Source organism: Xiphias gladius, chromosome 8 (assembly GCF_016859285.1).
Source record: "Xiphias gladius isolate SHS-SW01 ecotype Sanya breed wild chromosome 8, ASM1685928v1, whole genome shotgun sequence".
Taxonomy (NCBI): Eukaryota; Metazoa; Chordata; class Actinopteri; order Istiophoriformes; family Xiphiidae; genus Xiphias; species Xiphias gladius.
In genome coordinates, this window is record NC_053407.1 from 16,964,773 (window position 1) to 16,977,854 (window position 13,082).

Below are 13,082 nucleotides of genomic sequence, written 5' to 3' on the forward strand. Positions count from 1 at the left end.
TCTTTTTGTGCATTCTAAAATCAGCAACTTTAGCTTTACCCGTACATTGTATAAATAAATACGAAAGCTGGAACTCAGGGCAAAACTGAATGTATCTGTTTCAATAAGTAAGTAACCTTATTAAGTCACTTTAAAGAGTTGTGCGTGGGCATATTACTGAATCAGCAGAAAATAAGAAGGGTTTTGGCAGGGCAACTACGTATTTGTCAGGCTGAGTGGACAGATATGCAGTAAATTCTGGTAGTTGAAGATTGATTTTTGCCACCTGTCGACCAAGTGAGTATCATCAGTGGATTATACAACTGAAATGTTGACAAAATTCCCCCTTGGAACCAAAAACCCTCTAATTTAAAAAAAAAAGCAGAGTTAGTTCCTGCTAATGTTGCATGACAACTGTTTGTCGAAGCCGAGGTTGTGTAAAGCTTTTTATGAGCAGAAGTGATCCAGTCATTAGTTTAGTCCAATTACAATCTTTAATTGCGGTGCCAAATGTGAGTAGTATCTGTGCTGAGTTCAAGAACGATGAGACTGCAGACTGCACTGAAATGGACTGGAAACGTTTTTGAAGAGTGAGTGAAACCCTCAAGGTTTCGTCAAACACGATTGATTAATTAGATTTCAATTACATAGAGAATAATCTACTGAAAGTAGATTTTTTTTTTAACTCTTTTAAGTGTGGAGTGGGTGTAATATAGATTTTGTAAGAGGTTTTTTTGAACTTCAAAAACTTTGCATCATCACATTAGTAAGGAAAAGTTGCTTTTAAATTTATGTCTTTAGAAAAAAAGGACCAAATCCTACTATTTCTACAGTTGCTAATTATTAATAAATGTTTCATTTTATTTTTTATTTTTGTCAGATTAAATATTTCTTCTCAGATTTTCTTTGAAGCATTTGTTGTCATGTCTAGGGACTGCTAAGTTTGTTGTGAAAATACGCTTTTTAAACCTCTGGCTAATTTTTTTTTTTCGTCTCTACTCTCTTTACTTTTAATGACCAAGTCTTCTGAGAGGTTGTTGCAAATTAACTCTCAACGTCAGTGGGAGCAATGTAAGCCCTTACAAGCACTCATCTTCTGCTAAACTTTTCAGTACTTGGAAGCGATTTCTCGTACTACAATACTGTCAGAATTACTTTAAATACTTACAGTAGATGTTTAAGTGAGCTGCCTTCATGTGGTATTCAGTTGTTCTAAGTGCGGAAACTAGGTATTGCAAATCAATTGACTGGCAGCCTGCCTTGAGATGTCAGCCAAAGGCATTGTATGAAGTTTGCTTCCAATAAGGTAAACATTTATTCTGTAAAAATGACAATTATGATGGAAGATATACTGTACATGTACGTTCATCCTAAAGGTTGATGCATAAGAAATTCTTTCAAGGTCACTTGTTTTACCCCCGCTGCCACGTCTTTACGTCTATGGAAATTAGTTCAACTGATATTGCAGTACAGAGTGACGTTATCTACAAAGAGCCCAGGGGATTGGGAAACACTACATCTGAGCCTGACTTTCAAACACCCTCAAAATACTGGAATAGTAATAATGCTGGATTTTTGGACAGATAGAATTTGTCACTCAGGATGTTGACAAACCCCTGACAGTGGAGACAATATATTGGCAGCCCAAAATATTTCTCAAGTAGTACATTAAATCATAATCACTTCACCAAACTCGCAAAGAAATACACACTACCACACCTTTCACACATCCTCCCATTTCTTAATATGATGAAAGTGTCACATCACATGCAGTAGTAGGACAAGCAGGAAGTTTAAATTTTTGTTTCAGTAATCAGTCGATATTTTTCGGGGCATAGATTTCTTATGTTTTGAAATAAAAACTTGTCATTTAAGCTCTGCGTGATCTGAGGTTTAATGTTATAAGGCTGGCCAAGTTGCTGCCATTTATCATCATCCACTGTGCACACCTGTATATTGTCGGGAGCAGCCTTCGCATTTCTCGAGAATGAAATTATTTGCCATTTCAGTCATAGACTATTTTTTTAGGATTTACAAGTAGGATTTTAATTGGGCTATTATGTAAAGCTTTGTCATTCATTTTGCACAGGTTAAAGCTATATAAAATGAAATCCTGTTACATGACAGTGTACGACCATTTTGCGACTGCAAGTCCAACTTTTTATAGTAATAAACCTTCACTTTTGCTGAAGGGTAAAATACAACACAAAATACTGTGTATTAGCTATAGGCAGCATCAACAAAATGCACTGTTATCAAGCCTCAAAAACCCACTCTGGTGAAAACCCTGATTGAATGTTATTGTATATAAACTCAACCCAACAAAAGTATCTCTAACAAATGTAGGATCCTTAATGTTATAAGGTTATTGATTGACTCACATGTTGAAATTAGGTCTTTAGAGCAGCAAACAACTGGAGCACAAGAGTAAACGGTATTAGAAAAAAAAAAAAACATTCAAGGAGGGATATAAATATAAATACTTATCAAACAATCAATAGCTTGAGGGAGAAGTGTAATGTATAAAAAATACAGTTCACAATGCATCACAGTATTATGACAACTGAATGAGTAACAATGTTTGTAGAGGCTGCTGAACAAGGAGGAATTACGATACCATGAGCAATCAAAGGCACTAGGGACCAAATCGGAGCTAACATTTAGAAATACCCAACAAACCGAATACAAACACACCACAGACACAGTTGTCATTACATCTGCAGTTCTACACCACAGTCAGCAACCATGTTGTCAACACGTATGAAAGCTGCCAGACGCAAGATGTTCACACCGTACAATTTAATCTACAGCACAACGGAAGCAAAATAATGCCAGTGATAACAAAAATAAAGCTTTACTCAAGACTCATGGCTCATCAGTTATCAATGGAAATGTTTCTACAGAGGAACAATTTTTAAAGACTGAAAGTTTAGGTATGTTCACAAACAGTGATGACTAGGGCCACTGTACCCCCAGTGAGAACCTCTCGTGTACAATCAAGTTACAGTCAAATAGATTTTCATCCAGATGGTTGGAGGAGCTTTTCAGTATTGTGGAAACAATTTTATGATAGTGGTAAGTGTCATTAAATAACCTTGAGGTGTTTTCAAAAATTGATGCGGATTTATTTCTTCAGAAAAACCGACGCTTAGCTCTGTGACTAAAATGTCAAGATAATACATGAGGGGCACAAACTAGGGAAAGGTCCACAGATACCAGGACTGCACTGTAGTAACAGCAGGAGAAACAAAATGCAGCATCTACGTAAATATTATTCTGAAACCAGTATGGATTCTTCAGTGGTGAGTACATTTTTGAGGTACTTTTACTTTACTTCCCTATTTCAATTTTAAACTACTTTATACTTCTACTCCACTACATTTGAGAGGGAGATACTGTACTTTTCACCCCACTCTATAAATCTGACAGCTATAGTTACTTCACTAATTGAGATTTTACAAATAAAAAACGTGATCAGTTTATAAAATATAATGCAATGCCATAACTTAAATTGTCCAACTGTATATAAAGTAGTTAAAATGAGCCCCATCTCTACCAGCTGCAACGTTAAAATGCTGCTTACATGTTAACGTATCAGTAATAATAACCCAATAATATAATATATATAATATATACAGAATATTAACATTTCAAGTACGTTTAGCTGTTTACTTTTACTTCAGGGAAATCTTGAATGTTGGACTTGTAACAGTATTTTTTAAGAGAAGATTTATTTCGGGTCTGATTTGTGCCTTTGGCTGGCCTCTTCTCCAAAGCAATCTGATTAAAAAAAACAACAACATGAGTTTCAGGCTCAGCTGTGATGTTACTAAAATAAATGACCTAACAGAAACGTGTAGAGTTGTTAAACTATCAAAGATACTCTCGATGTTGAGGAGCAGAGGATGTGAGAAAACTTTTAAGTGGGAGTTTTTTTTTCAACTTTATTAAACTTTTAAATTCATACTAGGCAGATCAATTAATCACAATATGAGAGCAGCAAAAGAGATAAATCGTAGTTACCAACAGATCAAAATGAAGCAAAAGAGTTAGTCTGCAGTTTGCCCAGTTTATGTAATGAAGGATCAGCTTGCACAGTTGTAATGTTTTCCATACATCGGAGTGACTGAGTGACATTGACGAACCCTCACGGTGGCAGCCTAACTCATTCATTCAAGTCATGGGAACTGTCATTAATCTCAGTGATGACATTAGATTATGCGCAAAATATGATACTTTCCTATCACTGAATACTGTCACATACAGCAATTAATCTATACCTTTTTAAAAAATAAGGGGGGGCCACGTGGCTGGGGCTGAATTGACAGTGGTACAATGTGTTGCAATTGCCTGAAAATGACTGATCTTTTTGTAACGACATGAATTACACAGTCAGAAAATACAGACAATTTTGGGACAAATGCAATTTTTGAGTAATAATAGATCATAAAAATCATTGTATTTTATCAGAATAAATAAAAGCAACATAACTAACAAATTATTTATTTTTCAAAATAAATAACCTTCAATAACATTAGTCCTTTTTTTTTCGATAGGACGATATCACAGTTTTTGAGTATTGGGTCAAGTAGATCCACGACTTTCTTTATTCTCTACACTGTGCTAGATCACTGTAGAAAGACACCTGTAAACCTACCTTGAAACGTATAACACGAGCAGAAGTAAACACATTCATGAGAGTGGCATCGTTTTACTTTACATCTAACCACCTGTCCAACACTACATTGCCCCCTGCCGTTTAAACGTAGGCATCTCAGTTTTTCAGTACATGAAACACTTAATAAAGGTTCGTTTTTCTACAGACAAGACTCACTGTAACATTCAAGTAATACACCTGTTGGGACTTCGTGTTTCTGTGAAAATGTACAGTGATGGTTTTTGTCGCATAGTCTACAATGTTTTCCTTATTTTTATCTGGTAATATCTTAAAGTAGTTTATCTTTCTTAAAGTGCTTACAAAGTTTTTATTTTAACTTTTTACTTCTGAAAAAAAAAAAGACTATGACTGTAAAATGTACAGTTGCCATAGTAACCAATATGTAAGGGGGCTGGTACGTCCACAAAACCCGCTCGGCTTTTGGTCCGTTTGCAAAACTTTCCGTAGTGAGACAAGAACGTTTCAGCCCAGCTGTCATGTGTCGGCTGAAGCGACCGGATAATTAGCTTAATGTCAAAGTGGAAGAAGTGTCACAATTCAGATTATCTGCTTGAGTTTTAGTCGACAGCGCTGGATGAACCGCCGCTGCTGACGTTATTTAAACCGAGACAACTAACTGACAACGGCAGCGAGAAGTTACATCGACTTATCGCAGCTTCGGTCCTTTAACGAGGGTTCAACTCTGCCCTCGCCTCGGCTAACTAGGACAACCTGTTCTTGTTTGATCTAACCATGGACGCGGTTGTGAAATTCACAAGTCAGAGTCAAGGAAGAGACCGTGTATTCAGGTGACTCAGAGTATTGTGTGACTTGGACTTAAATGTTGACGATTTATTTTATCAGTGGAAACGTGAAGTTAATTTGCTAGGTCGGCGTGGAGCAGAGGCAGAGCGTGCCGAGAGCTGTGCATTCAATATCAGCTTTCTCCGTTTTACCTTCTCTCCGTCTAATGTCTTTATTTCAGAGCAGCCCAGTATGCATGTGCTCTGTCAACATATCTACTCCGAAACAACTCGGAGAGAAAGGAGCTCGTGGCAAAGCTTAAAAGTCTGGAAGCCAACATGAGTGCTGGACGAAAATGTGAGTATAACTGTAAGGCTGAAGTGAAGGGGGGGGGTGTCTGAGTAGTTACGCTGAGGTTAAAGTGGGGTTTGGTGATCCCGGGGACCCCCCGAGGTGGTTTCATTAGGTCCCCAACAAGATGAGGGAAAATGGAATCAAACAAAAATCACAATAATAAAGATTTATCACAATTGACAGCGTTCTACAACGGTCAATGTAGGGTCCGGCATGTCCTCATGTACAGTGTGGGAGTTTTTAAAATTAAATACTAGAAACTTAACAAGACTGTGCTAAACATATAGGTCCCTGATACAAAATCACCTTAGTCCTACCACTTTGCCCAGTAATATTTGCAGCAGAGTGGACGTGCTGTATTCACAGTAACACTGCTGTCCTATGTTTTCCATCAAATATAACCTTTTGGATCCAAGTCCAAACATAATCCTTACCTTTTAATTCAAGTAATCCACTGATTATTATTTTTGATTAATTGTTAGCCTATTTAGTGTGAAAAATGCACCATAAAATCTTTCAAAGCCCAAGGTGACATCTTCAGATGGATTTTTTTGTTTGACCAACAGTCCAAAATTATTTTACAAATATATAAAATAGAGAAAAGACAAGTCCTCACATTTGAGGAGATGGAGGCAGCCAACCATTTTTGCTAGATCATAAATATTGTTGTTGATTAATTTATTGTCAATCAATTCATCATTTCAGCACTAGCTTTACATTTTTGCAAAAGGCACTTGCAGCTTGTTCTACTACTTTTTATAGTTTCTCTGTTACCTCTGCCAAGGAGGTAATGCAATCACCCATGTCTGTCTGTTTGTTTGTTGGTTTGTTTGTTTATTTGTCAGTTGGATTACCCAAAAAGCACTGCACCGATTTGCACTGAACTTAGGGGGGGGGTGGGGCATGGGTCAGTGAAGAGCCCATTAAATTTGGGGGCAGATCTGGATCATTTACTATGAATTTCCATTTTTTTCTTCTGAAGTCTGGCGTATGTTGTTGACATTGGCCTTGGCAGAGGTCTGCACTCTACTGAGTGCATTTTCCCTTTGTTTTCCTACCACTAGCAAATACTGTTCTAAGCCACAGTATTGAGTCACGATGAAGTCAGTTTAATTTTCCTTCTGCATAGTCACTATTAGTTATAGAAACTCATTCCCAAAAGGAGTGAAACAAAGCCTGCATCCTTTTTCATTATTTCATCCCACCGTTGCTGAATATACATTTTAATAGCAGTGTGGTCTTTTTGTGGCATAATAGTCTGAAATCTTCTATTTTTGTTCGGAAGTGACAGATTCAGTTTCATGAAAACTTTTGAAAACGCCACTTTTGTTCAAGGAAATATAATAGAAAATAAAAAATAGAGCTTCTTCCAGACAGTTGTTTCTAAGTAACATTGAACATTTGATGGTAAAATATATAAACCTTTATCTGCTGTTTTAATGTATAATAATTACATATTGCATAGCACTGGGTTCTAATGGTCATATATATCAACAACATATATCAAGAAAAGGTTGTACAGTTTGAACATTTGTGTCCAAATATAATTTCACAAATAAGCAAAAGTTGCGACATATCTGATAATGGCACTAAAGAAAGATGCGTATTTTCGAATGTAAACTAAAAATCAGAGAAATAGTGTGGTAAATGGTCATTCTGTGTCAAATCACACAGAATCCAGGGAAGTGGCTGCAGCATCGTCTGATTTTGTTCTATATGTCTATATAATTTTTAAGTCTAATAACTAAGGCCTGTGAAATATTTTTGTTCAGCCTCATTGTTTTTTATTTTTATTTATTTATTTATTTATTTATTTATTTTTTCCCCAGATAGTTTTTCATTTTTTACCCTTTCAAAAACACCTTATCTGGGAAACCATGTCTGGGCATTATTATCTTGAAGAGTATTATTCCTAGCCTGACCAAACTTTGTAGGATGGAAGATAAACATGTTCTCAGTATAACTGAACCATTAGAAGTTCGTATTGAATGCCTATTGATTTTTCTAAAAGGCCCTAGATTTTGAAAAAAGTCCAAAACTCCTGAATGACCACCAATATTTGCGGTCTCTATCACTAATGGACAAGAAGATATTAAGAATAAAACAAGGCGTCCCAGCATTTTTCAGTCATTTTCATAGTACCAAAATGGTATGTGGCGTAGCTAGAAGGATCATGAAAACTTACATGGAAATTGCTTAATGAATGGTCATTTAGGGCAGAAAGTGCCAATGTCCTTCCATGTTGCCTTCGTAGATAAATACATAGTTAAAGGAAGTTTTACCTCTAGGAAACACATCCATAATGAAAAAGCAGGGTCTTCCCTTATTATCGCTACTTGTATGTGTTTCAGCCTCTGAAATATTGGTAGGAGTCAAGAGATACATGTTCTCTGTAGGCTCATTTTACTATAGGTCAGCAATGCCAACTATATTCTGTACTATCAGGGCCTCATTATAGAAAAAGGCTGTAACTCTGATAGATGTTATATTCAATGGGGTGGTTAAATTTTATATTCCATATTTAAAAAATAATAAGATACTCATAAAAAATTCAAATAACTATTGAAAATGATGTGCAATATAGAATATTATGTACTAGAAATAGCATGTGAAGACGACTACTATCCTTTAACCATATAACTTGAACAACAGGACTGAACTGGGTACATGCTTGGTGTTTTCTTGATAAAATGTATGGGAATATACTGATGATTTCACTGGACACGCTTCAACATGCGTATCATATAGCTTTCTAACATGCACACTGTAAAATTATGTGTATAAACACATCCAACTTTTTATGTGGCAACACATTTAAAACGCTCCCACTGGAGCTTGAGAGGGCCATTTAGGATACCACTTATTCCTCCTTATACCAGAAGTTTAATCAAAATATTTCATTTATTTTCAACATCCGGGACCTTACCAGAGACAGAATTCCCATCTCAAATGCCTTCTGTTCTAATGAACATACTGAAAACAGGTTTATCCTTTCGTTTATCATTTCATATGACCCAGGAATTCAATAATCACGGAGATACCGTGACAATAAAATTTAATCATGAAATGGACGTTTTTCCTCTCATAGGTAATATCTATTTTTGTATGAAGGAAAAACAGAAGGACATTAGAACTTTGTACCCTTCATAACCATGCATCAAGCAATTTCCATGTACATTTTTATTTTTCTACTAACTGACCCACATACCATTTTGGTCCTATGAAAATGACCAAAAATTGCTACCACACCTTGTTTTATTCTTAAAATCGTCGTGTACATTAGTTGTTGAGACCTCAAATATTGACAAAATTGGCACAAAACAAGATATTAATACCCGTGGCTTTTTTAGAGGGTATAAAAATGAAATAATGGGGCTTGAAGAAAAATACGAAAACATAGGATTTGAAGAGAAATATTTTACATTCTGGACCCATCCAGGATATAGACAAGGTTTTAACAAAATCTGAGATGATGCTGCAACAACCCTGTCTGATTTGACACAGCCTATTACTGCCATACTAGTGTTTACCCCAGGAAATTGATTAACAGTACAAGTGTGCAATTCAGATTCTACACATCTTGTCCTGTAATCAGTTTAATCAGTGGTTGATGGCCTAAACATTAGCCACACTCATTAAATATATAGGGCGTTTGCTGTGTTACTAGAAAGGTTAATATATGACTTTCATAAAAGTCTGTTAATTTTTTATGCTGTTAGTAAAGATGATATTTATTTCAGGCGAGGTGGCCCACCTGTGCTATAATACATGCACTATTTTCGATGTTAATCTTTGATTAAATCTTTCGTCAGCCTACATACTAACTCTCCAAAAACACTGATACATACAACTATTTGACCAAGTTCTTTTGTGACACTAAAGATGCTTATCCTCGTAAACATGTTTATTGTTACAGCTGTTTCTTAAGTTTTTTTCATATAATTAGATTAAAATAAATAAATACACGCTAAATACAACACACATTTGTGGCTGTTCTAAAAAGTGTGTCTCATCACTTTTTTGATTGTGCTCTGTAAAAATGCATAGCAAATTTCATTACAAGTTTAGAATGAACTTTGCAATTTTGCATTCTTTTTGCCATCCATGTGTCCTTGGCCCGTGGGCTTAGACCAGGTTGATGGCTGTTTGTGGCTATGTTGAAATCTGTAGCTTTTTCTCTTTCTCCGCTGTGAGCTGAGATGGACACTTTGGGTGACTGCATTGTTTGTTGCCACATGGACCCACAGCAACACTGATTGACCCTGAGACTGGCCTAGACAGCTCATAGATCGGTTTACTTTACAACCTTGTGTGACTTCTTAAACCTTTTGCACTTAGACACATTGTGGTTTTTATTTATGAATTTAAATTTTTCAGAGACTGGCTTGATGAGTTCCATGTGGAAATTATCCATAAGGTGCTGCCTTAGAGCAGGGTCAGGCAATAAAGACCTTGCCGCCCTTGATGCTGTTCCAGTAGAGCTGTATGAGGGCTAGGGCTGAGCCAAAGAGAACCAGGCCAGGCTCTGTTGGTGTACCACTTAATTATCTCTTCTCTGCATCAGAGCTGCAGCCACGGGGCTATACTGCCTCTATGCCTGGCCTGCCTGTGGGGAAAGAGACTGGCAGGGCACATAATTTAAAAACAGAGCTTTTAAGAGGAGGATTTCTTGTAGATAATACTAATAACTTGTTTTCTAAAGTGTTCAGTAAGTAAAGTATGCAAGGAAGAGCCACAGCTAGAACTGATGTGATTACAGTATGTAAACACACTGAGTAAATGAAGACCATGACCTTCTTCCCTCAGAGGGATACTGTAGTTTGATAAAAGTGTCGCTTAACAGTATTCTGCTTTCCACGGCGGACTGCTGCTATGAAATGTTGACCTGACATTTCATATTAAATTGATTACTGCTCTAATACCCTTTTTTTTTTTCTTCCTTCTTTGTCAGTGTTCAGGCTGGGAAACACAGTCAATTCCATTGAGGCTGCTAAGCGAACCATGCAACTCTCTGACCGAGTGCTGTGTCTGTGCCTTACTGCAGCCAACATCAACCGCGCCTTCTACTTTATCTGTGACAATATACTTTGGGCCAGAAGTGTCAGTCTTATCCGCGATATTGACAAGGAACGTTGGAGCCTAAACGCCTCGTGGTGCTACTTCTTGTCGCTAGTTATGAATCTGACCAGAGATGTTTATGTCGTCCTCCAGTTAATGATGCAGAGAGCAAGAGATAAGCGCTTTAGACAGAAAATGGATCAGCATCTCAATGAGAGTCCTGAAGTGGCTGAAGTTGTCATTCCTCAGCTGGATGCTTTGCTCTTTCTGCTGTTGGACAGCCTCAAATCACATCCAGCTGTTGCCTTGGACATGCTGAAAAACATTTGTGATCTCTTCATTCCCTTAGACAAGTTAGGTATTTACCAGTCAAATCCAGGAGTGGTTGGGTTTTGTGGTCTGATATCCTCACTGATTGGGATTTTAACCCTTGCACAGCCCAAGTTACGAATCAAACCATGATAGCGAAGGTAGAGATAAACCTTACTGACTAACTGGAGATCAGAACGCTTATTATGACAGGTGACAGGATTTAGTGTCATCTAGCTGGAGCTTTACTGGTGGACTGAGGTTAGCCTGGTGCGCAATGAGATTAGGCAACACACCACAGGCACATTTTGTAACATTTATGTTAGAATGGCAGTTATGTTTAACACCAAACTCAGGCTAGCAATAACTGAAGGGCTTGGTTTAAAAAGGAGCAAATCAAGTTAATATAGTATCCTTGTTTATTTTATTTTACTTTTTTATTTAAAAGAGCCAAGGCAAACCTTTGTACATTCCTGTCTTCTCCAACACCACATATAAAACCAGCAGTTTTGTAACCACTGCACTTGCAAAATAAGAGCTCCTTACTGATGCAAGCTTTTGCATCTGCTTTTTCAAGTATCTTTTAGATAAGCAATGCGTTAATCTGGGTTGCGTTGTCACTTTAAGCCTACTGTCTTTCTCTGCTCTGCCTTTTATGATAAAATGCTGCTTAAAGTTTTATCCCTACCATTCAAGTAACGAATAAGCTGCTTCTCAACCAAAAGTGCTTCTAGAGGGGATAAAGCAGCTGAGAGATTTAAAGGAATTATCTCAAATAGTATTTATTTTTCACTCTAACTTTTAAGGCAAGGCCTGGACTGTGGCTGTCAACAGAGGATACTGTTTAACGTAAAGAAAAATGTAAAGAAATTATTTGAGTACAAAGAAAATGAAAATGAAAATCATGTTACTATTTAAAAGAGCAAAGACACCCTAAACAATGTGTTTATAATTACATTTTTAATAAATTGACTAGGAATTGTATGAATATGTATGTACAGTATGTTTTTTAACCTTTGTTTCACAGATAAATCAAGTGTACGAGGATAAACTAGAAAATACCATCATGTGACATATACTTTCACATGTAGTAGCGTAATCCAGTTTAGGGGACTAAATGTTTTCACTGTCGTGTTGATTGAAAGGTTAATAAAAAACTTCATAATAAGCATAAAAATGATTTAAATTTGTGCTTTTAAAAACTACATGTTTGTATTTCAGTGATGTGAATAATTGCTAAATATCTGAGTAGTAGATCATTGAAAAACATTTGTGGTTCAGTTTAGAAATAGAGTAACACTGCCCTCTTGGGGTAACATGACACCATGCTGAATTGAAAAGAGCTTTTATTTTTCAATTTTACCGAGACAATAATACAGTTTTTTCTGAAAGCTTTTCTCAAGAGGATGACCTTGCGATAAAGCATCCACCATCAAAAATTGCAAAAATATATTCCGTTTCCCTTTCGCCATACTTAGTTTTGCTGTGAAAAGAATGAACAGACTATGCGAAGAGGAATCCAATAAAAGAACAAACACATACAAAGCAATAAATAAAGATATTTGTTCTCCTAGGTGGATCAATTGCAGCAGTTTATAATTGAAAACAATGTTTAATTTCACATTTCCATGGAGGCATTGTTTTTTCCAGTACCAATGCCAACATACCAATTAAGCACACCTGTATGAGTTATGTGAACACAGTTTCCTGGGCTGAAAGTACAAATTAAAATAAAATCCAGGCCATTCTTTCAAATATGCCTGTATGCAATAGCAAACATTAGAAAGAGTTTAATTGGTGTCCTTGAAAACCTTGCATTTTTAAAATGCTAAATTGACTATTTAAATATATCATGTCCGTGGTAATACACTTTATGCATTTTACAAGGCATTTGATGTCAACTTAATCTAAAAATGATGAACAAAGCACTTTGAACAGTGGCAACAGTGTGAAACTACACGTGTAAATACTGCTGGCCCAG

General features: G+C 36.4%; 1 protein-coding gene across 1 annotated transcript; it reads left to right on the top strand.

The window, feature by feature from the left end:
* The first annotated feature begins 5,080 nt into the window (after nucleotides 1-5,080).
* On the top strand, nucleotides 5,081-12,295 carry pex11a (peroxisomal biogenesis factor 11 alpha). Its single transcript, XM_040133382.1, has 3 exons — nucleotides 5,081-5,445; nucleotides 5,622-5,737; nucleotides 10,686-12,295. The coding sequence occupies exons 1-3, from the start codon at nucleotides 5,390-5,392 to the stop codon at nucleotides 11,252-11,254; spliced, it is 741 nt and encodes a 246-aa protein (XP_039989316.1). The 5' UTR covers nucleotides 5,081-5,389; the 3' UTR covers nucleotides 11,255-12,295.
* Nucleotides 12,296-13,082: the final 787 nt, after the last annotated feature.